The sequence below is a fragment of the Loxodonta africana genome, chromosome 6, assembly GCF_030014295.1.
Source record: "Loxodonta africana isolate mLoxAfr1 chromosome 6, mLoxAfr1.hap2, whole genome shotgun sequence".
Lineage (NCBI taxonomy): Eukaryota > Metazoa > Chordata > Mammalia > Proboscidea > Elephantidae > Loxodonta > Loxodonta africana.
The window spans coordinates 27,696,656-27,721,555 of NC_087347.1; the positions used below are offsets into that span (position 1 = coordinate 27,696,656).

Consider the following 24,900-nt stretch of genomic DNA (forward strand, 5'->3'; position numbering starts at 1 on the left):
TAATTGACCTAGATATACCCCCAAAACCATGGTCCCCAGACCCCTGCCCCTCCTACTCTGTCCTTTGAAGTGTTTGGTTGTGTTCAGGAAACTTCTTAGCTTTTGGTTCAGTCCATTTGTGCTGATCTCCCCTGTATTGTGTGTTGTCCTTCCCTTCACCTAAGATAATTGACTACAATCTAGTTAGTGAATTCCACTCTCCCGCCCTCCCCACCCTGGTAACAATCAAAGAATGTTTTCTTCTGTGTTTAAACCTTTTCTTGAGTTCTTATAATAGTGGTCCCATACATTATTTGTCCTTTTGCAACTGACTTTCACTCAGCATGATGCCTTCCAGATTCATCCACGTTATATGACTCATCATTGCTCTTTATCGTTGGATAGCATTCCATTGAGTGAATATACCATAACTTGTTTATCCATTTGTGTGTTGATGGGCACCTAGGTTGTTTCCATCTTTTTGCTACTGTGAACAGTGCTACAATGAACATGGGTGTGCATATATCTATTTATGTGATGGCTCTTATTTCTCTAGGATATATTCCAAGGAGTGGAATTGCTGGATCATATGGTACTTCTATTTCTAGCTTTTTAAGGAAGCATCAAATTGATTTCCAAAGTGGTTGTACCATTTTACATTTCCACCAGCAGTATACAAGTATTCCACTCTCTCTACCACCTCTCCAGTATTTATTATTTTGTGTTTTTTGGATTAATGCTAGCCTTGTTGGGGTGAGATGGTATCTCATTGTAGTTTTGATTTGCATTTCTCTAATGGCTAATGATCACGAGCATTTCCTGATGTATCTGTTAGCTGCCTGAATGTCTTTTTTGGTGAAGTGCCTGTTCACACCCTTTGCCCATTTTTTAATTGGGTTATCTTTCTGTTGTTGAGGTTTTGCAGTTACCTGGTATATTTTACAGATTAGACCCTTTTCGGATATGTCGTAGGCAAAAATTTTTTCCCAGGCTGTACGTTGTCTTTTTACTCTTTTGGTGAAGTCTTTTGACGAGCGCATTTGATTTTTAGGAGCTCACCATCATCTAGTTTCTCTTCCGGTGTTTGTGTACTGTTAGTTATGTTTTATATTCTGTTTATGCCATGTGTTAGGGCTCCTAGCATTGTTCCTATTTTTTCCTCCATGATTTTTATTGTTTTAGGTTTTATATTTAGGTCTTGGATCCATTCTGAGTTACTTTTTGTACGTGGTGTGAGGTATGGGTCTTCTTTTATTTTTTTGCAGATATTCAGTTATGCCAGCATCATTTGTTAAAGACACTGTCTTTTCCCCATTTAATGGACTTTGGGCCAAAATAAAAGAGGGAAGCTTAATTATATATAAGCTTTTAGCTTGATGTTTATCATTTCACTTGCTTGACAGAATGAACCACAAGGTGTTCTGCTGAATGGACTGGAATGCAGCTTAAATCATCTTTAAGTGCCTTGGAGTAATCTGCTAAAAGCTGTATTATAACCTCCATTTTGATGCTCCTTAACAGGCTCCTAGAGCAACAACATGATATAGAAGGGATAGTTTTCCCACTTGCAGCTTGTGAGGCTACCTGTGGAAGCTGCAGCTTCCATGGGACTTTAGTTCTGAGAGTTAGGAATGTCAGGTGGGGGTAATGTGGGCCATCTAAGTATTTGTCATGGGTTCTGTAGTCATTCCACTAAAAGGACGGCATCCACAGAGGACAGTGAGAGCAGTCTGGTGCCAGGAAACACCTGGGTTAAGGACACTCCTTTTCATCATCTCTGTTGAATTTCATCTCCAATTTAACAGCAAGAGTTACTTTAAACCCACTGAATACACACCTGTCATGGAATTATTACTTTTTAAAATAAAAATGGGGTTATAATGCTTACCCTATGTCAGTTACTGTCCGAAATAAATGCTTATCATCATCACTTTCGTTTTATAGATGAGGGAACTGAGGCACAGAGAAGTTATTCAAAACTTAAGTGGCAGGATTTGATCTACAACTTAGAGGTAGGATTTGAACCAAGGCAGTCTAGCAACAGAGCCCATGTTCTTCACTGCTTTCCTAATGTAGTTCTTCATCTGCCTGAAAGAGTAGGTTTGATCTAAAAATGACTTTCTGATAGGCAATTTCTGTGACCTATAAAATGCGAGAGATACTGAATATATAAAAATCTCAGGCAAAACTAAAACGTTATTGCTGCTAGTTCAGCAGAATCTGAAAGCACAATCAGTACTAGGAACAATATCATTGATGTTAAGAGAAATTCTCTATTTATTGAGATTAAAAGTCACTTAACAACCACTATTTTAATAGGAAAATCAGTGAACTAGTTTGACATCATTACCCATGTCAAAGTATGATGGCTCAGACAGGGACATAATTTAGCTAGTGATAGTAACTAAACACACCTACACATACCCCAACAAGCAATTTTTATAACACAAAGGAGTTTAGTTATTCTGCAGAATGAAAAATAAAATATTTTTACATCTTAAGTTAGGTATTAATATATTAATTTATATTACCAGATGATTGGTAAACTATTTTGAACATCATTCCTAAATATATCACCAAAGCACAACTCTAGTATTTCAATAAATCTTGATGGTAATAAAAACCCAAAATGTATCTATTATTCTCCTTCTGAATTCCAAAGGTCTTTTAGGCATGCTTTTAACCAAAACAGAATAATTTGAAATTTCATGTCTTCCTAAAAGGGGGTGGAAAGTGAAAGGGTGGGATGGATGAGGGAAGGCAAGGAACGGTTTCATTTAATGATGACAACAAAGTGGTTATTATCCTTATTTTACAACTGATGAAACTCTACTCAAAGATCACCTCTAAAGACTTCTGGTATAATTTACTATACATTTCTGAGGCTATGGCTAATATGCAATTCAATCTAGTAGCAAACATGGCCCAGTGGCAGATAAGCAAATTCATCTATGACTTTCCTATTGGAGAGTACCTAATTTAAAAATATAACAATTAATCACAAGAGCAAAGGTTAACAATTTTTGAGCCCCAGGTTTCTGTAAGGATCAAATTAAAACTATAGAGCATTTATTTACTGAGCATACTATGTGCTAGGCACTGTCCGTTACCTCACTTTAGTCTCAAAATTCTAAGAAACAGGGTCAACGTTGAACACACTCAAGGTCACACAGCCAGTGCACAGCACAGTGAGATTTAAACTCTGGTCTACTTCTCTCTAGAAGCAGAGATCCCTACAGGGTCTTCAGGACTGAAATCACAAATATCCCTCCAAGTAGAAAAACTTATTTTGAAAAAAATCCAATAAAGAATTTTCTTAAGTTTAAGGTTAACAGTCTTTTCTTTTTATTATATGCTTTAAAAACCAAAACAAAACCCCTATAATGTTTACATTATCAAAATTTAGAAGGAAGTAGGAAGTTGTTCTTCCCTTTTCTGTGCTTTTCTGTTTAACAGTCTGTACATGGACCACGTATTTCAAGTAACACCTTTTTCTTTCAACAAAACGTAATACAGGTTAGAAATTTATACCAAAGTGAGTCACTAATGGCTAACTCCAAGTGTCAACAAACACTGGGTATTGACAGTTGGTTTTCGATCTCTGAAAGATCTTAACATTTACTATGACAAGGAGACAGATATTAGAAATTATCTTAATTATGATTTTTTCCTTTTGGGTAAATTAAAAAATTAATATAGATGGCTTTCTTAAACAGAAATAGCCAAATCTATCAATATAACATTATGTTCAAGGGCCAAGATAGCTGTCAGTTTTCCTGACACCAATGAATATGTGACAGTGAATTCAAAAATTGACTTAGATTGAAATAGGAATTATTTTCTAAAGTCTGGAGATGATTCAAGTGGCTTTGGGTGTCAACATAATGATGATATGCCAAGAAAAAACCAAGCCAAAATCGTTGTTGTCAAGTTGATTCTGACTCATAGTGACCCCATAGACAGAGCAGAACTGCCCCCATGGGGTTTCCAAGGAGTGGCTGGTGGATTTGAACTGCCAAGCTTTCAGTTAGCAGCCAAGCTCTTAACCACTGCACCATCAGAGCTCCACACCAAAAAAAATAGAACTTTCTAAATAGTGCTTCAAGTATTCAATTAGCTTTATTAACCTCTTATCTTGTAAAATAAGGGCCAGAATATTCTTCAAGGTAACTTTTTGAAAAATAGATGTGAACAAGCAAAGAGAAGTTAAGCAATTTGACTAAAGCTTCAATGGGAGACCCAGGAGGAGATCCTTCAGTGTGCAGTGTTCCTTCTACTTTCCAAAAGGGAGGGCTTCTGAGAGTTCATCACAGCTTCAACAAAAGTATATAAAATGACCAGGTAGAAAGTAAGGGAAAGATTATGGTTTAAGGATGCTACAATTGTTATTGGGAATTAGTGGGAAATTAAGAAAAATATATATATGTATCTCCAAAGCATTTCTTAAAGGTATACCTTTGGCTGTTTCAGATCACTAGCGTAACATTCATTACGGAAGATAACAACTCTAGGTATGTGAAGATTTGTAGTTGTTTTAATCTGAAGCAATCTCCAAGGTCCATAACAAAGTTATTACTTTGCTGAGGTAGGAACTAAAATCCCAAGGCTGAAGTCTGGAAGCAAGTCATTTAACCACTGAGTGAAGTGAGCCAACCACTAAGCAGTTTGTCATTCTTGTTCAATCTTTAGAATAATCTTGTGTGGTATTACTGTCCCTATTATATTCTATGTTGGCAATAACAAAGTTGTTAGGATGTATTCCCTCAAGAATGACAAGTCTACTACATCAAAACCAAATCCACTGCTGTCGAGTTGATTTCGACTCATAGTGACCCTATTGGACAGAGCAGAACCGCCGCACAGGGTTTCCAAGGCTGCCATCTTTCCGGAAGCAGACTGTCACATCTTTCCCCTGTGGGGCAGCTGGTGAGTTTGAACCAGCAATATTCAGGTTAGCAGCCAAGTGCTTATCCACAGCTCCTTGTCTACTGCACAGTTCTAGCATAATAAAATATTACTCTACTCTCAAGATTTAAGGTACTTCCCCAATTATCTCAATCTCTCCCTCTACAAAGAATAGCCTGAATTCACGTGTGATCACATCATCCTATGATAGTACTTTCTATCTCCCTGCCTGAAGAAATAACTTTCCTGCTATTTAAAAAAAAAAAGAAGGGAGAAGGGAGTGATAAAGGCACATACACAAATATAAATTTTCATTATTGGGCAGTATGTAAGCATCCTCTCAAGTAGCTTAGATTATTGTGGGTAATGTTGCATGTATTATTAACTCTCCCCATCTTCTAATGAGTGATATACATCATTATTGTCCTTTTACCCAGATCATAATTCCCAGTTTGGTCTAACAGATGACATGAGGGATTGGGAACGAGGTGAGTCAACTTTTCTATGCCTCAGTCTCCTCACTAATCAAATAGCTCAGTGGATGAGTGGTACAAAGGAACTTGTCAGAGCTGCTGTACAGTCCAACTAGTGTAACAGGTGCAAGTACATGCAAAAGTTTAAATTCTTAAGTAAATATAAGGCATTGTAAATTGAAGAAGCATATACTGAGTATTTATTATTCTTAATGTACCACAGCTTCAATGGCTGTTCAAAAGATGAACTATTGAAAATAAAATTGGAGAATGGCTTGGTATCAAAAGTACAAATCCTGGGGAAGACAAAGATTTTGAGAGAGAGCCAACCTTACAAGAATCTCCCTCAGTTTAATCTGCCTCTCTCCTGTTTTCTTTTTTCCCCTACCAGCAGCAGCCTTACCTTGCAATGTACTTCTTCCCAAATTTGGGAGGTAGAATAAAAAAGCTAGGGAAATTAAAATCAAATTAAGATTTAAAAAGTACCTCTCCACAATTACAAACATGGTGACAGGAGACAGAGATGCCACTGGCCCTGGAAATGATGAATTGATAAGGATCAAATCTCAGAAAGCAATGTTTGCTATAGGCTAGCCACACTTGGCTCACTTTTTCTTCAGTTGTTATATTTAAAGTTAAGGCAATTTCTTTTGTGCTCTATTTAGAACTTATGTCATGTTGCCTGGTAATGCAATTTCAGCACGTTATTATCTGCTTAAGTCACTTTGTCCTTGGTGAAACTGAAAAAGTAGGACTGGCATGCATAAGCGTTCACTAAAATCAAATGATCCCTTTTTCCCATTATGGCTACATGTTCTCAGTGGTCACCTCCTGCATTTATATTACTTCACTGAACAAAGTATTTGAGTTACTAAATGGTAGCAGAAACTATCCTAGCACTGGGGAAACAATGTAAACAGGACCCAAATGATCCCTGTTTCTGTGTTCAAGGGGGAGGACAACAAGCTAGTAACTTCATACAATAGCTACATATTAGGATCGGTATTAGGCAGGGTACTCTGAAAGAGAAAAGTTGGCTACTCTGAATAAGGTGGCCAAGGAAGGCCACTCTGAAGCACATTTAGGCGGAGACCAGAAGGATGAGAGCCTGTTACACCCACATGGTGTGTGTGTGTGTGTTTGTGTGTGTGAGACACACAAACACACACAGAGGGAAGAAAAGCATTTCAGACATAGAGACCAGAGGTGCATCCAGGAGTGGAAAAGCACATGGAGGAGGGTTAGCAAGGGGGCAGTGTAGCTGAAGCACATGGAGCAACTGACATAAGAACCAAATTAAAAAACCAAACCCGTTGCAGTGAAGTCGATTCCGGGTCATAGAGACCCTACAGGACGGAGTAGAACTGTCCCATAGGGTTTCCAAAGAGCAGCTGGTGGAATCCAACCGCTGACCTTTTGGATAGCAGCCGTGCCCTTAACCACTGTGCCATCAGGTTCCAGTGACATAAGACAAGGCTGAAAACGTGAGTAAGGACGACATCACATAGGGCCTTGCAGGCCATGGCAAGGAGTCTAGATTTTATCTAAGTGCAATGGGAAGCCATAGAAGTACTTCAGACAGGTGAAATACACGTTGCGCTTTTCTTGTTAAAAGAGCACGCTGGTAAAGCCTGGTAAGCTGTTGGGACGAGATGTGTGAAAGGTTTTAAAAGCAAAGAATCATAACCAGATGCATATTTATTCACTTCTCCGGGCTTCAGGTTTTCCATCTGTAAAAGCTAGTGGTTTGAGCTAGAAGCCATTCCCATCCTGCTGCGTTAGGCAGTAAGTTCCGAGAGCACCGGCCGCGTCAGATTTACCACGGGATCCCCCTCGGCCCCGCCGGCGCCCAGCACACCATTGCGGCTCTCAAACTGTTGGTCAGCGTAAGGAATCAATGAATGGCCGGCCCGGGCCGCGAGGGAGACGCTCCGGGCGCTGGACCAGGCCCCAGGGCCGGAACAGAACGCTACGCGCAGAGACAGGCAGCGAGAGCCGTCAGCCGAGGAGAGCGGCGGCCAGCCGCATCGCAGGAAAGGCGCGGCGAGGAGGGAAGCAGGGCCTCGCCGGCTGAGGGCAGAAGGAGCTGGACTCGGGGCCGACACAGGGAGCTGGGAGAGGAGGTCGAAACGCAGGGCTGAGGAGGGGTTCTGGGCCCAGGCCGGCCGGTCCAGCCACTCACCGCAGCCGTCGCCAGGCTGTGCATGTTGGGGGCGGCAGCCGCTCTCCTCCTACCACCGGACGCGCCCGATCCGCGTCCTGCTTCAGCGCCGCTGCCGCCGAAGATGATGAGCCGCCGCAGCCGCCATCCGCCTCCGGCTCGCTCCGCCCCCTTCGCCGCCCTCTGACCTCTCACCCCTGACCCCGCCCACACAACCTCTTCCCGCCTCCCTGCCCTCGGCGGAGTTAAAAGTCTCACAGTATGTCTTTTGCCCCTTAAGATTCAGGGAGGACGTCCGCGACCCGCTAGTCCCCGTATCCCCGGCTTCAAGTAGGCATCCTTACGGGTGTGAACTCTGACCCTCCTTCGGAAGCCAGTGAAGGGCGGGAAAAGAGGAGCAGTCTCGGGAGGCCTGTTAGTGCGCATGCCCGACTGGGCTCAGTAGGAGGGAAATGGTGGGAGCTCGAAAGGGGGATGAAATGGAAAGTGCGCGTGCGTACTACAGTCACGGCAGGGGCGGGGCTTCTGTGCAGGGCGTCGCTTGGTGCCGAGGCGGGGCGAAGGCGTAGGAAGGGCGGAGTTATAGGCTTGCGCGCACGCCTGGTTTGGTCGCGTCGAGTGTGCGTGCGTGCGTGCGTGTTTGCGTGTGGTCACAGTTCCCGCCATCAGCCGCTCTCCCTGACTGGGGGAGTGAGCGACCCCGCTCCACAGTGGCCGGTACCCCTACTTTACTCCCGGTTCCTCCTCCTCCGCTCGGACTCTGTGTTTCCGGTAGGCCCGTTCTGGGGCTCCTGACTCGCAGGCACAGGTAAGGCGGGCCCGGCAAGCTTCTCAACTGAGCTGTTTCTCCCAGCCCCCCTCCCCTTCGCTGTCCGCCCACTCGGCGTTCACTCTTAAAGAGTTCACCGCGCTGCTTCTCAGCCCGCCCCCCAACCCCTCGACGGTCCCTAGCCTCAGATACTCGACTTGGGGCTTCCCCCCAGGCTCTCCCTCTCTTAAAACCTGGTCTTTACTGTCCCGTGCCCTCCGCAGTCCGAAACTGGCTCCTGCTGTCGTCCACCACTTGCCACTTAATGAGGCCTGCTGTCTCTTCAGGTGACTTCCGTTGCCGCACATTCCATCGGGTCCTAGACATGATACTCAATTCAGTCTCTGGACCATTCTTCACTTTCTTTCCTCTCCTAAGTATCCTTCACCAAAAGGCATGAATTATATTTTTTGTCGTGCATCTGTCTGGTGTTCCCCATTTCTGGCCATCAGATTGGGTTGTCAGGTTTACCCGTTTTAGGTTATGATCCGCAGAAGGAAATGGTAATTGATGGCAAAGCCCTGTATTCTGACGAGTTGTCCTGTAATGGTTTTGTGGTGGTGGTGGTGGCTGGGTGCCCTCGAGTCGTTCTCCACTCCTAGTGACTCCATGTGACAGAGTAGAACGGCCCTGGAGGGTTTTCTTGGCTGCAGTGTTTATGGAAGCAGATCACCAGGTCTTTCTCCCATGGAGCCGCTGGACCAACCTTTTGGTTGGCTGTCGAGCTCGTAACCATTGTGCCACCAGGGCTGTTTGGTTTTGTTGTAATCCCCTCAAAATGTTAGCTCTGTGAATGCCTTTTGCGGGGGGGGGGGGGAGGTTGCTAATGCCAGACAGGAGTCTCTGGGTGGCTCAAATGGTTAATTTCTGGACTACTAACTGAAACGTTGGCAGTTCAGACCCAGCTAGAGGTGCCTCAGAAGATAGGCCTGGCAATCTGCTTCCAAAAAGTCATAGTTTGGAAAACCCTATGGAGGAGTTCTACTTTGCACACATGGGGTCACCATGACTCAAAATTGACTGGATGGCAACTAACAACGATGCCTGACGGGCCTGTAACTGGAAGAGCTATCTTAAAGGAGATGTCAGGTAGACAGTTGGATATGCTGTTGGAGCTCAGAGAAGAATTTCTGGGCTGACAATTGTATATACATGTGTACACCTGTAAAAAACCTGTTGCTGTCAAGTCGATTCCGACTCATAGGGACTGTATATATACACATAAACAGAGAGTCATGTTGGTAGTAATTGAAGCTATGGATGTGGATGAAATTGCATAGAGTATAGTGCTAGAAAAGAAGGGGACCTAGGAGGGAGCATTGAAGAATTCTTAACATTTAATAACTGGATAAAGGAGAATGAGCCTTGCAAAAGAGATGAAAGAAGTCATCAATAGTGTTGAATTCTGCTGAAAGGTAAAATTGAATGAGGACTGAAAAAACCCTGGTGACATAGAAGTAATTAGTGATCTTAGTAAGAGGTGTTTCTATTTTGAATATCTGGACTTCAGCCCTAGGTCCTCTTCTGCTTTTACTTTTGCCTTCCATAAGCCTCAAATTCCATCTCTACATTGAAAACTTAAGAATGTTTATTTCCCATCCAATCCCTTTGCTTTGAACTCCACATCTAAATAGCCAACTGCCTGTTTGACATCTCTACTTAATTTTTTCAGAGGAATTTCAAATATAACATGTCTGAAACATGTCTTGGTCATTCTTCCCACACCCAAATTCTTTTTCTTCCAGTGTCCCATTTTATTGAATGATACATCCATTTATCCAGTTACACAGGTTAGAAACTTGAAAGTCATTCTTGGCTTTTCCCTCATCCTGTGTATCCATACCCTCTCCAAATTCTATCTATTATACTTCAATATATGTCTTGAATCTATTTCTCTACATCTTCACTACCACCTTTTTTAGTTCGAGCTACAGTCGCCTTTCACCTGGACTTAATCTCACTGGTTCCAAGTATTTTCATCTGTAAAATGGAAATAATAAAAGGTTCTACCTTATTGGATTGTTGGGAGGATTAAATGAGATAACCACGATGAGCACTTGGTACATGGTAAATGGCCAATAAGTGTTACTTGTTGCTGTAATTGTTGTTATAAGCCGAACAACTTAAGTATCCTATCTGGTTGCTCTGTTTTCTTCTGTTCTTGCTCCCTCCACTCTTCTTGTCCCCAGACCCAAACAAACCACGTCACTTCTCCATTCAGCAGTAATATGGCATTTTCTCTGCTTAAAACCCTCCCATGCATCTCCCATCACTAAGTGCTTATTACACTGAGTTAAAAAAAAAACAAAAAAACCCATTGCCGTCGAGTTGATTCTGACTCACAGTGACCCTATTGGACAGAGTAGAACTGCCCCATAGGGTTTCCAGGGAGTGGCTGGTGGATTCGAACTGCCAGCCTTTTGGTTAGCAGCTGTAGCTCTTAACCACTAAGCCACCAGCATTTCCATTATGTTGAATAGTAAAGATCAAATTCAGAATCCTTACTGTGGTCTATAAAACTGTGTAACTCGGCTCTTGCTTCACTAGCTTCATCTTGCACCATTCTCTCTGTCACTAAGCAGCATCCATGCTGCTACTTTTCAGTCATGCCAGGTTCTTACCTATCTCAGGGCCTTTGCACTTTTATAAAATAAAAAAGAAATTCTTTTCTGTTTTCTTGGATTGTTCCAGCACCACCATTCCCCAATCAACTTACTTAATTTTCTGTTCAAGTGGTACTTTTCTTAATGTTCCCTACCCTTTACCACCAAATCTTAAATACCCTGTTGTAATCTCTCATCTTGCCCTGTACTTTCACTTTTTATCACTTATTGGAACTTGTAATTGTATATTTACTTGTGAAATTGTTTAAAGTCTGTCTTCTACTAGATTACAAACTAATGACCATTTCTACTTCTCAAAAAATTGTTAAATGAGTAAACTGGACTTAAATAACAACCATGAGTCTTTTGGAAGGACCAGTTTACTGATATTATTGTCATTTTAAGACAGCCACCTTTTGCAAAAACGGAGGACCACAAGAGAAAAACAAAGAGTTTTCCAGCTTTGGGTCATTATACCCTTTCATATGTCATAAAATCATTCAGATTCATTCTTTGAATTGGAGATAAATTTTATGTAGGCTAACTTCCTTCTTTACTTTCAGCCACACCACTAATTTTATCTTGTTGTGTGTTTGTCATATGGATCTTTTTAGGAAAGAAAGCCCTTGGAAATCAGAGCAGTGGTTTATATATATATATATTTTAGCAACGGGGTAGACTGTGAGACCAGTGAGGATGAGGTTTCCAAAATAGATAAAGCAAAATTCCATATTTAAGTCAGTTGGTGGTGGTGGATATGGGAGGAAATGTTAAAATGTAATAGTTTGTGTAGAACAGGATTTGTATTTAGAAATAGGAAGTGTATGAATCCCAAACATAGAGAAGCATTTGAATTTCTTTTATGGGTAGTCATGAGCTGTTAAAAAGGGGAAGGAATTAGCATCAATCAATTTAGCACTTACTAAGAGCGTTTTCTTGGAATATATAGGAAGATACGACTTTATTTTCTCCTTCAGCGATGAAGTTAAGGTGACGATTACTGCATAACTTAGCTGATAATGCCCAAAGAGTAGCCGTTAGAAAGGATATTATAGTGTAAAAGATTCATTGGGTGAAAAAAATTGAGAGAATGGAGACTGGAAAGCAATTGATGCAGTTCATGGATGAGGATGGAATATAGAAATGTGGGCTCTGGCAGTACTTAGTTTTGTTTCTTCCTAATTCTGTGACCATGGATAAATTACTTACTCCCTCTAAGCCTGTTTGCCTATCTGTAAAATGGAGATAATAATCCCTATCCTTTAGGATTATTATGAAAATTAAATGAGATAATGTATGTATGGGACTTAGGACTGTGCTTAGTAAATGTTGCATAATACGGGGTGGAGGTTGTGACAGAGAGGAGTGTCTGAATTAGGATAGTAGCTATGAAGAGGCTGAGGTTTGGATGGAGGAAAATGAGGTTAAAGCTGATGCTAAAATTTCTTGCCTCAATGATGATAGAAGGATGAAAGTAGGAAAGTCTGGTGACCCTTGAAGTGAGGGTATGGGTTGTATCATCTGCACATTTGTATCTCTACCTCAGCCCTTCAAATTGGAGTAGCTCAGTAAATGATATATTACTAAGTAAATGAATTTAAAAGTTGTGGCATTAAAGTAGGTGAGTGAGAGATGTTTGGGTAGAACTTGAGGAAAAGTTCAGACTTAGGCCTAAGTTTGAGAAAGAAACCCACACATTTAGTTTTGAAAGAAAAGTGAAAGCTCCAAGTTTACCTGCCTTTTGAAATATATATCAGCACATCATGTAACTGGTGTTTAAAGACATTATTATGTAACTATGTTTATAAAATCAACAAAGCATATACTCTTTCTTAGTTTCAAAATGTAGCAGGGTAAATAAACCAAGACACAAGTTAATCAAGGTGCTGGCTCCTTCTGGAGTCCCTCATTTTGCGTAGCAGTGCTCCTACAGTCCTGTTGATGGTGTGTGTGTGTGTGTCTGTGTGTGTGTCTGTGTTGAGCGTCATATTTTAAATGTTTTTAGTAAGTTTGTGGTTTTTAATAATCAAAGGATTAATCTTTGTTGTATAAATGATTTTTTTAAGTTTTAATTTTGTATATTTGATTCTTTTAAAAAGACACATTTATATTTTTTTCAGCTGAGTTGATGGCTTCCGGAGAACTGGCATAGCTGCAGAATATGAGTAGTTCCCCAAGAAGAGTGCTTTGCCTTTGGCACAAGGATCAGAATAAAGGTGAATTGTTATTACATAGGGTTTTTCAGTAAAAGTCACTGAAAAGTAAGTAACATTTTTGTTTTGGATATGTGCTCCCAAGAGTACGGAAATTGGCAAGGATGACAGTTTTCTATGTCTATTTTGTAGTAACAGTTTTATGCTTTAGCATACTATCTTTACCTCAGAATGCCCTCTAAATAAGAGTGTTTTCAAAGTGGAACCTAAAATATGAGCATTCAAATAAATGTACAGGAAATAGGAATATTTTTGCCAATATTGATTGAGCTTTCATGAAATGTTCAAAACTGAACAGTAATTTTAATAATTGTGAAGAAATTTAGGAAAAGGGGAATCTCTTTGTACATACTTAAAAAATAATTAGTTATCCTTTGTCTCCCTAATATTGCTTTGATAGGAGAATTAGCATCGCAGAGTTCAAAGAAACCTTGTCTGTCCTAGATTCATAGAAAGTTTAACTGTTACTGGATCATGCAAGATACTGAAAAAGAAGCTTAGTTTTTTTTCCTCTTACCCCACTAAGGGAATCCCTGAGAACATGATGAATGTGCAAAAGTAGATGTAGTTACTTCAGTTAGTGCGAAAGCAGGTAACGGGGTAAATTGAGGCATTAAGAAAAAGTTTTGTCTTATTGGCTCTGCCAATTTTATGTCCTGCATCTTTTAGTTTTTTTTTTTTTTTTTCTTTAGAAGAAAGAGAGGCTGCTAGCAGAAATGATTGAGACATTTTCAGTATTTGAAGTAAAATCTTATGCAGTTAACCAAAACTTTGTACTGAAATATTTGAGTGTTTGGGAGGCATAGTTATCTATAAACAGAAGTAACCAATACATTTTTTGTTTCTCTAATGCTTTAGTGAACTTTGGAACTTTATCTCAGAATTTCATTAAATGTTATTTTTAAAATATATATTTTTCATTGGAAATTTCAAAGTCAGTGACTTTTACTTACTTGTGGTTCTGTAAGGAAAACATTAAGAGAATAGAGTTTTATTTTCTCTTTTATTTTGGCACTCTGACCCATAATGACATAAGGAAAGCTCGAGAAATTTGCAAAGACCTACAACTCTTAACATGGAGTTTCTTCTTTGAGCAATGCATAACATGAATCCTAGTTTTAGGCAGATTTACTGTTTCTGTTTTCATAATGCATTCTGTAACTACATACCAATTCGTATTCTTCATAAATCATTTTTCTCTTGAATTCTTAACAGGGTCTGAGGACAGCTTTGCGTTTAACTGGAAAGTTTAAATACACATAGAAAAACTTAGATGTAGTCTTTGGGAGATAAGTTATATGTAATACAGTGCATAGTGGTGCTCTTTTAAAGAGCTTAGTAAATGTAACTATATTGGCTATATAATGGGAATTTATGATTCCAGAGGCTAACTTCCCCTGCTGTGTATTTTAACAGCAGGTTGAAGAAAATTGATAGTACTAATTTTTTCATAATTCTTAAATGGTGGGTTTCTGCTTCTTGTGTGTCAGACACTGTCCTAGTGGGGTTGCAGAGATTAAAGAACACATTCCCTGGCTTCAAATAGCAAATTCTAGATAGAAACAAAGAGGTCAACACACAGCTTATAATACAGTGTAGTAAGTGCTGTACTAGAGATAGAGCACAGAGCATGATGCGGGAATAGAGAAAGAAGTGTTTAAGCAATCTTAGTGTGGTTGGGGGAGGACAGACAAATGGGAGGGGAAGGTAGCTGGGAAAGGCTTCCTAAAGAAGGTAACATGAGCCTAAGTTTTATACCTTGGAGAAGAAATGAAGGAGGGCTGGAATGGATGGGGAGAGTGCATAAAAATCTTGCAGACAAAAGTCCCAGTGTGTGTAAAGATACAGTGGCATGAGAGCGTACCACTTTTTGGGAAAAATATAAGTAGCTCAGAATGGCTGGATTTGGGGGCTTGTTGGGGATAGAAAGGTAAGTAGAATCTGGATTATGAAGGACCTTTATGTCATGTTAAGGATATTTGGATTTTATTTTAAGTGCAGTGGGGAGGCATTAAATGGTATTAAGGAAGAGAGTGACATCTTGATCTGCAGTTCATTACAAAGATGTCTGGAAGATGTTGGAGGTGGAATTGGACCTTCCATCTCTAATCCAGTACCAATAATCATCAAGAGAAAGATCAAAGACAACTCTCATGTTTCTGGCATGGGCACCTGGGGTAGGAGAAGGGGGCGTGTTTTCTTTGCAGTGCTGAGTAGAGTGGAAAAAAATCGTAAGGGACATGTGCAAGCAGTGAAACAACAGTGTTACGAATTGCCAAAAGATATTACAAACACACATTGCCAGCCCAGATTTCTTTCGGTAGAATAACTAGTTCGAGCAAAATGTCTTGTTGACAGACAGGTCTATAAACAGTGATGAACTCTATTACTTTGGTGGATTTATATACCCAGGCATTTATACTACTGTCTAAATCAGCTTACAGTAGGCACTCAAAAAAGTTGCTGAGATGAATGTATAATAATAGAAGAATGAAAATGCATAATACTTTATTTAAAGTGTTTTCACATTTCTTCTTTTATCCCCAGTAATTTTCTGTACAGTAAATAGAGCCTCAAACTAGGGGCCCTCAGACTGTATCCTGCCTGCAGGTGCGTCTTGTTTGATTTTGTAGCTTTTAAAAATAAGTTTGAATTCGTTGCCCACAACTGAAAATGGACAGTTTTATGTAAAATTTTATGTCTTCATATTCTTGAAAAATTAGATAATCTAGCAAAGCGTTCACTATTTCTACATAGTGACAGTTGGCTAGATTTGAGTAGCAGTTGTTCATATTTTGCCTGCCTGAGTCATTTATGTCACCTGTCTGATCTCTAATAGGTAGTTGAGTTTGTGACTTTGTCAACAACTTATTTGTTTGGGACCTTTGGAGAAAGAGGTGTTTTAGACAAGGAATAAATTCAGAAAGTAGACATTAACTCCATTAACCTTAATAGCTGCTGTCTCTTGAGTGCTGATGTATGTTATCACCTTCAATTCTGCAGCACTAAGACTGGAACAGCGTGTGCTACTCCTTTCTTACAGCTTAGAAAACGAAAGGTTAGAGAAGGTAAGTTAAAAAGTAGTAAGTGATAGAGATCACTCAGGATTTACAGGCGTACAGTCTTTTTCCCTTGTAGGCTACCTCTACCTTTTCTAGTTGAGCTGTTCAGGCAAAGGTGGTTTTTAATAATTTTTAATTTATTAAATTACAAACAAGAATCAATTTTAGAGTATTGTTTTTAGAGATGTGAAAATAGTATATAATTTGTTTTAGCCATTTTATGTGATTGAATATATATATACATGTGTGCATGTATAATGTAGATAAGACACACTATTTGATAATATTCTCTGCTTAGTCTTACTATGTATGTATTTACTTGCTGACATTGGTAAGTTAGTTTGAAATGTCTTAAACATCTCATCATTTTTAATATAAGAGGTTCATTCAAGAAACCTTGAATATTTTTCGAAGGCAAAATTGGTGAAGATTCTAAGAATGGTAATATTAAGCATAAATGACAGGTGGTTCTTAGGAAGAGAGGTTTTGTTGTTTGTTTTCCTACAGATTATATTATGTTCTCAAATAATGCAATTCTAGCGGCTGAGCTAATTTGAATATTCTATAAGTTTTTTCTTCATGTGCTTCTTAGACTGCCAGCTGTTAGATGTGCTTAGATTGCAGACTGTTGGAAGGAATTGTTTCATGGTCTGCTGTGATGTTTGTGAGGAACCCCATTCTAAAAAATGGAGTCAGATGACTGAAAATATTTTCTTATATTTGAAATTCGAGACTCATTAGCATTCATGAAGGAAGACAAGAATAGGCACTTAAATGATGAAGGTAAAGGGTAGTCACATTGTAGTGAGGATCACACTGGGAATGGCATCTGTAGTATTCCTAATTGGCATGTCTTTAGTGGTAGCAGTATGGCTGTTAGGGTGCAAAATGTAGAAGTTAGGCAGAGGTACCGAACACATAGCAAAAAAAGCAACATTCCCAGAAGAAATAAAAGATGGTTAGATGTAGTCACTGACTGTCAGTGACTACTCTAGTTGTCCTTCCCTACGCTATCCAGCTTATAGGGCCTTTGAGGGTACTTGGTAAAAGTAGTTTATTGAAATGGAGAAAGGAACAACGGAGAAAGGTGGCGCATTAAGTTTCCTCTTTTAAACTCTTATTTTCATCACTAGTAAATTGTAACTTAGTATTTTACTTTATTTTTGTTCCCTAGAACCTGTCTGGTGAAAGTATTTTTTCATTTTAATTGGGCTGGAAGCAATTTATTTTTAAAGAAAGTATGTCTCCTCTGAAGATACATGGTCCTATCAGAATTCGCAGTATGCAGACTGGGATTACAAAGTGGAAAGAAGGATCCTTTGAAATTGTGGAAAAAGAGAATAAAGTCAGCCTAGTGGTTCACTACAATACTGGAGGAATTCCAAGGATATTTCAGGTATTTCCAAATTTTGATTTGGAATAGACCTCGAATCAGATCCTTTAGCTGTTCTGTATTATGGTATCATAGTAGTTTTCCTCTTGGACTGGTATTTCATACTTCTTATTTCCAGGACATTAGTACTTTTGTGTACATGTTTTATAAACTATTTAACAGCGTTGTTTGGTGGTGTATAACAAAGAGCGGGAAGTAGTCACCAAAGAAGTGGGAGGAACCTGAGAGGGATTTGGATATTATATATCTGTGATATGTTAAAAACCACGTTAGAATAACTTCAGTTATTTTTTAAACATATATGGTGGATTTACCACTGTTTAGTGTTAGCTTTTAATAGAATGCGTTAGTATCTTCTAAAAGCTAATGTGTATTTCCTAAGTAATCCTGCCTAAGGTTGTAGGATGGACCATTCAAGGGTAATTGGTTAAGGTCATCTTTACTGCTGTTTTCTTCTAACTAAAGCTTTAAAAGATACTCATTTTATCACTGCGAAAACAATTTTGTTTTTCACTTCAATAATACTTATCTTCTGTAGCCAAGAACTTATCTTTTTTTTTTTTTTGATAATACTGAGTTTTTGGTGAAAATTTACACAGCAAGTTAGGTTCCCATCTGACAGTCTCCACACAAATTGTTTGGTGACATTAGTTATATTTATCACAGTGTGTTCTGTTTGCTCTCTTTATCTCTAATTTCTAGTTTCTACTTTTGAGTAATTGTTAATCTTTTGGTCTCATACTGATGGTTTTTAAATAGGGCACCAATTACGGGTAATATACTTTATTTTGTGTGCCACTCTGCCATTTCACAAAAATGTGATCTCGGGATAGGCTTGGTTCTAGGTGTAAAGAGTGTCTCGGGGTGATAGTCTCAGGGAGTCCTCTGTTTCTCTACTGTTTCAGTTTGGGCCTTTTTTTTTTAAATATAAGAATTTGAAAAGAACTCATCTTGATAGGAATTGGATGTAGGAACATAATGTGATACTTATATTTTTCTGCACTTTAAAATTCTACATTTGTTAATCAGATTATACAAAAATAAAATACTCTTTTCAAACTAAACTACTCTCTAGAACAATGTATACCTTTATGCTTGAGAACCTGAAAAATTCCTATTTGTTTCTGCTTTTGAACTGTGAAAATAAATTGCTAATGATTTAGTGTATCAAAGATATTCCTAAGTAGGTTGGAGGTAGTGATGTAGGTTTTAGAAACAGTACCTGTCCTATAGGGTCGCTATGAGTCGGAATCGACTTGATGGCACTGGGTACTAGTTTCTGCCACATAAATATATGCACTGAGTGCTCATCTTAGCAAAAGAAAGATTTTTCCAAATAGAGATTAATTTTTTCAGTCCTTAGCCCAAGTTGACACCAAGTAAATATTTAAGTTTCAATCCCAGACAGATTTTTGGGAGCATGATGATTCTGTCTGCACTTCCAGCCTCATCTCCGCTCTAGATCAGTTTACATTCAGCAGTCATTTGTTAACCTCTGACATTGTGCTGGGTACTGTGCTAAGGGCTAAGAAAACAGGGCTGAATGAGATGGCATTCCCCTCAAATTTATGAGTAGCCATATTCATTTTAACTGTGAAAATATTTTAAAGATACTGAGATAACACAAAGAAGAGAGGTGTTTGTACTTTTTCAAAGATCTAGATGATAATCGGGAATTTACCAAACACTGTGGAGATAAGTTGGAGGTGATTTCTATATATGGACAAGTACATGCAAATGTGAGGGAACAGGAAAGTTGTTTTAAAATAAATGAACAGTGGGGAGTGAGTGGCAGAAGTAGAGGCTGAATAGCTAGGTAGGAAACAGGTCCTGTTTGTCAAACTAAGGGGAGCTCAGGCTCTAAGGAGCCAAGAATCTCAAATTCAAGTTCCTTTGGAGACTAGACAGATGGCTTTATTTCAGCAGAGAGAGTGAGAAGATAAGCACGTTTAGGACATTATTTGGAGGTGTAGGTGAGGGACGAAAGTCTTGAACAAAGGAAAAGGTAGTAGATGAAGTGAGAGGATAAAAAGATTCGAAAGTGATTTCAAGAAGACTTAACTCGTTAGATTTGTGGGGTGAGGGAGAAAAGAGCCTGGGAGTTCCCAAGTTCCTGAGTGAATGGCAGTCCCTTTTGTTGTTCTCTCTGAGAGGGGAAGAAGTGGAGTGTGAGGACTGGGTGAGAGAAATGAGTTGTTAGAGGTATGAGACACCCAGAAATTGGTGTCTAGTAGGCAGTAGGTAAACGAGACTGGCGTGCCAGCAGAGAAGTCTGGACTTAGGATGGAGAGTTGGGAGTCCTTACCATTTAGTAGTTATAAAATTGTGAAGTGGATAGGATTCTCAGTCGTGAACATAACCGAATTCATGATTATGCTCATCTTGTTTGCTCATGAACAGACTTCCCCCTTATATTGGTTTCATCTTTAAAAAGTGGCAGTGACTGAAATACCTTTATGCAGCCTGTTTTTTTCTTGCATGCTAAAACTGCTTATTTAAATAAGCATCTGGAACTAGTGTTACTCTGTTTTACAAGAGAATTTCTAATCCAAGGATATAAATTTAATATCTACTTTGAAGCTAAAAAATACGTATCATTTAAAATTTGAATATCAATGAAGTCTGGTAAAATAGTTTTTTCATTCTTATCTAAAAACTGACAAAGGTCAGTTCTTCCTAGTTAAAAAAAAAAATTCTGAAATACGTTATTACTCTGTCTTTATGCTGTTCAGAGGGTATGTTCTCAGCAAATGGCAACTTCAGAAACCTTTGTATATGCCTGCTAAGGGAGAATATTAGAGAGTAAGGGTTTGTAGATGCCTGGTTGGTAGGAATTATTTAGACTAAAATAAAGAAACTGGAAGATTTTTTTATTTAGCCTTGGAAAAATGATAGCCAAGAGAAAATAAAAATTACTGCTTTATATCACAGATCGAAAGTGTGGGAGAGTATGAGACAGGTTATTGAACAAGTTCTAGGGCGGAGGAAAAGTAAGGTGAGAGAGCTCCAGGGTACTTGAATGAAAGTTTAGTAAGTCTGTTTAGATAGTTTAAAAAAAAAAGGGGGGGGGGGTGTTCTTATATTGGCAAAGGTTTATTTTAATGTGCTTTTAAGAGGTTAGAATTCTTTTGAGGATTATAGTTTGGATTGATATATCTTTTTACATTGCAGATGCCTAAGGTGTTTGCCACATTGCTTATAAGCTTTTGTCCAAGAAAGAAAAAGAAAATCTTTAATTTGGCTTTCTAAACTGGTAATAATATAACCATACAGGCTCTGGACATTGTTACCTCACTTATTTTTATGCTCTGTAAATTTGTATCTGAAAATGTAGAATTCCTTACCATAGATCAAGAGTACTAGGATTATTCTGTAAAATGAATTTTAATAGTATGTTTTTGTCCCTCTTAAAAGTTCAGTCTTTGACCTGAATGCTCAAGAAATGGGTAGAGGGGGTAGAAAACTAAATTACTATGGCAAAGAGTAGAAATGTAACTTGGAAAGTACAAAGTTTAGTATTCATTAGACAGTTTATTATACTTCATTATCTCATATTTTTTGGTGTTAAGGTAATTTCTCTTTTGTCTCGATCAGCTAACTCATAACATTAAAAATGTGGTGCTTCGACCCAGCGGAGCAAAACAAAGCCGCCTAATGTTAACTCTACAAGATAACAGCTTCTTGTCTATTGACAAAGTACCAAGTAAGGATGCAGAGGAAATGCGGTTATTTCTAGATGCAGTCCATCAAAACAGACTTCATGCAGGTGAGCACTAATCATCCCAGGGTCTGACATGTTAGCACTTATAAAAGAGTAAGACTAGAAAAGGAGGAGGATTTAAATTACAACTGGGAAAAGTTACCTCGTTACATCATATCTCAGGGACTTGCTCCCTGTTTGAAACTTAACTCTGAAATTTTATTCTTGCTGTGAAAACTGAGTTCTGTAGAAAATCATACAGTGTAATCAGGTTCCCCTGTGCCCTCCAACCCCTTTCCTTTAAAATGTGTTTTGATTTTTTTTTTAAATGTATTTACATGTATCTTTTTAGGAACGATCTATTGTTTAAAATGCGTTTATCACCAGTGTTGTTAGTCATCAACTCTATCATCGTCAATACTTTGCTATTAATTATATTTTATAGGTGAAAAACTTATGAGGTTTTTTTAAACTTAAATATTACACATTAAAACCATTAGAAAATGAAGACGTAGCAGTGTTACCTTGCTGGTATTTAATATCTCTACTTGACACACTACTTTCCTTGTAAAATAAAACTTTTTTTTATGGCTGTTTGCCATTTTAGTACCTACTCATTATGTGTTCATACTATCAATTCTGAGCTATGTCAATTTAATGAATAAATAGCTATTGAATTTCAGAATTGAGTACTATTTTAAATTCTTATAGTATGTCAGGGACTGTGTCTATATTTCTGTTGTTGTTTTATCCCATTATATTAATTGAAACACTATCTAAAGAATTAACATCTCTCTAAATACATTGGAGTAGAAAGCCCAGTGGACTGTGTGGGGACCCAGGTTTGAATCTAAACAACATACCATAATGGAAAAATATGGGCTTTGGACCTAAGCAGCTTTAGGTTCGAATCCTAGCTCCGCTTGTTATTTCCTGTGTGGTTTTGAGCAAAGCACTTAATACTGAGTTTCAATTTCCTCGTGTAAAATGAAGGTCTGCTGCTGAGATGCTGAGCATCTCAGCGTAGCTTCTAGACTGAGATAGACTAGGAAGAGAGGCCTGGTGATCTGAAAATCAGCCAGCGAAAACCCTATGGATCACAATCACAACGGTCTGATACACAACGAGCCATGGGTATAGTGCAGGACTGGGCAGCATTTCATGCTGTTATGTATGGGGTTACCATGAGTCAGGGGCCGATTCGATGGCAGCTAACAACAACAACATTTGGTAATATCAATTTAAATTTAAAATGTGCGTATCCTTTAATCCAGCAGTTCTAATTCTATGGTGTTTATCCTACAAAAATAATTCTAGCACAAGAAGGTATATGAAAGGGTGTTCAACATTGTTTATAATGTTGAAAAATTAAAGCATTCTAAACTATCATTAGTGGAAAATTGGCTAACTAAATTAAAATATAAAATACAAAAAGAACATACAGATTCACCTTATATAGTGCCTTGCACATTCGTTAAACTACCTTTGATTTCTTTGGAATAGAAACCTTTTATTCTTAATAAGCTTTTAGTGAATTCTTTGGAACGTACGTAATTCTCTGAAGTATGTGTTATTGGAGATACACTTGTCACTACTTTGGACCTGTTTCTCTCCTTGGTTTCCAGTGGCAATGTTTATGTTGTAAATAGATAGGTGTGACTGACTTTTCCACAGTGTCAATTACTAAATCTTATATAGAACAGTTTCCAGCATTTTCTTTTTTAAATTTATCTTTCTTTTACAATTTCCCAAATTTCTGTGTGTTATTTAATATTTGCTTCAGATCCTAGCTCTAAATTTAATTACTATGTGTCAAATTAACTTTTCATCAGAAAGAATTGACCAATAAGCACCTTGATTTGTTTTATCTTTTTCCTGCTGTTTCTTCGATTTTGTCAATATTACAGAGAGACATGCTAGTGATGATAAATCTCTTTATTAAAGTGAGTTCATTGGGGATTTTTTTTTTTTTTTTTTTTTTTGTCACCAGCCATGAAACCTCAGGGATCTGGTAGTTTTGGAGCTATTCTGGGCAGCAGGACCTCACAGAAGGAAACCAACAGGCAGCTTTCTTACTCAGACAATCAGGTACATTCACTTAAATCTTGTAGCTTTTTTTATTTTAATGTCACAGACAGACTGTGATGTATGTTCTGTTAGGTAGTCACAGGAAGTAGACTTCATAGTCTATAAAAGTGCCTAATATTTTTGCCATTGTCACGAGGATATTTTCCAGGTATTTGAAATTTACTGTTTTAGTGATCTTATTCTCTCCAACTATTTTTATGAAAATCTTTCTAAAATTTACCACATTCTTCCTTTCTTTCATGTAGTTTTCACTGAACACAGTTTAATCTTTGCTTATTGTGTCATGGTCATCATCATGAACCATGGTAGAGTATAGTTTTTAAAAGCATGGCTTTGGAGTTAGGTTGGCTTTGAGGCTTGGTGCTGCCACTTGCTAGCTGGGGTCATTGAGGAAGTTCCTCAAGTATTCTATGCCTCATTACCATCTGTAAAATGGGTGAGATGATGCATGTAAAAGTGCTTAGCCCATTATACCATATAATAACCAAACCAAACCCAGTGCCGTCGAGTTGATTCCGACTCATAGCGACCCTATAGGACAGAGTAGAACTGCCCTGTGGTGTTTCCAAGGAGCGCCTGGTGGATTCGAACTGCCAACCCTTTGGTTAGCAGCTGTAGCACTTAACCACTACGCCACCAGCGTTTCCACCATATAATATAATAACAACCCTATAAATGTTTGCTGCCGCTATTTTTGTGACACCCTTTAGGTCTGTTCTACATTTTCATCTTTGCCTCTATACTATATGATACCAGACTTTTTTGCTGACAGGCTCTGCTTGCTTTGTTAATAGATTTTCTGTAATGAGTAATTCAGCTAGCCGTAGGGCTTACCGTGCATTAATAAATAATACCCTTATTGCAACTTGGCAATCCTAGGCAGCTAAATTTGTTAAAATGTATTTTTTTGTTTGTTTTACATTTTACCATTTGTCTTTTTTTCCCTTAGTTTTTATTTTTATTGCAGGTATATGTTATGATAATAATGATACAACAAAACGTTTGTCATTTCAACCATTTTATGTGTAGTGTTCACTGACATTGATTACATTCATCATGTTGTGCAACCATCACTACTAGGCGTTTACTTATTTTTCATCACCCTTAACAGAAATTCAGTACCCCGTAAGCATAAAAAACTTTATGAGAAACTGAGGCTCTCCGCTAAGTAATTGTATGAGTTCTGTTTGGCTGCGCAGAAAGGATTACTTAGTCCATTTACTGGACTAAGCAGTGAATGAGATTTTGTTTTGTTTTGTTAGGTTCTTTTTATAGGTTGGATTTGGGTGGGGGGCTTATTGAGGTATAATTGACATTAAGTAAATTGCGCATATTTAAAGTACACAAATGATAAGTTTTGACATATGTATTCACTTGTAAACCATCACCATAATCAAGATAGTTGAATATATTTGTGATGACTTTGGTGCAATAATCAAAAAAGTTTGAAAAAGATGCCAAATAGAGTATATATAGTATGCTCCCATTTGTATACCAAAGGAAAATAAAAATATC

At 38.5% G+C, this 24,900-nt stretch overlaps 2 protein-coding genes across 7 annotated transcripts in view; one reads left to right on the forward strand and one right to left on the reverse strand.

Moving 5' to 3' along the window:
- Positions 1 to 7,679, reverse strand: part of CNOT9 (CCR4-NOT transcription complex subunit 9) — a 32,751-nt gene extending 25,072 nt beyond the window's left edge. For all 3 annotated transcript variants that reach the window (XM_023541543.2, XM_023541545.2, XM_010602000.3), the window contains exon 1: positions 7,540 to 7,679. In XM_023541543.2, the coding sequence (XP_023397311.1) occupies positions 7,540 to 7,563 (24 nt within the window). In that variant the 5' untranslated portion in view covers positions 7,564 to 7,679. The remainder of the gene's footprint in view (positions 1 to 7,539) is intronic.
- A 420-nt stretch (positions 7,680 to 8,099) lies between these two features.
- Positions 8,100 to 24,900, forward strand: part of USP37 (ubiquitin specific peptidase 37) — an 83,861-nt gene continuing 67,060 nt past the window's right edge. The window contains exons 1-6 of one of the 4 annotated variants that reach the window (XM_023541535.2): positions 8,100 to 8,326; positions 13,050 to 13,190; positions 15,690 to 15,752; positions 17,379 to 17,600; positions 21,192 to 21,363; positions 23,288 to 23,385. In XM_023541535.2, coding sequence (XP_023397303.1) covers positions 17,445 to 17,600; positions 21,192 to 21,363; positions 23,288 to 23,385 — 426 coding nt within the window. In that variant the 5' untranslated portion in view covers positions 8,100 to 8,326; positions 13,050 to 13,190; positions 15,690 to 15,752; positions 17,379 to 17,444. The remainder of the gene's footprint in view (positions 8,327 to 13,049; positions 13,191 to 15,689; positions 15,753 to 17,378; positions 17,601 to 21,191; positions 21,364 to 23,287; positions 23,386 to 24,900) is intronic. The other 3 variants (XM_023541531.2, XM_003406061.4, XM_023541530.2) reach the window with 3 other exon arrangements.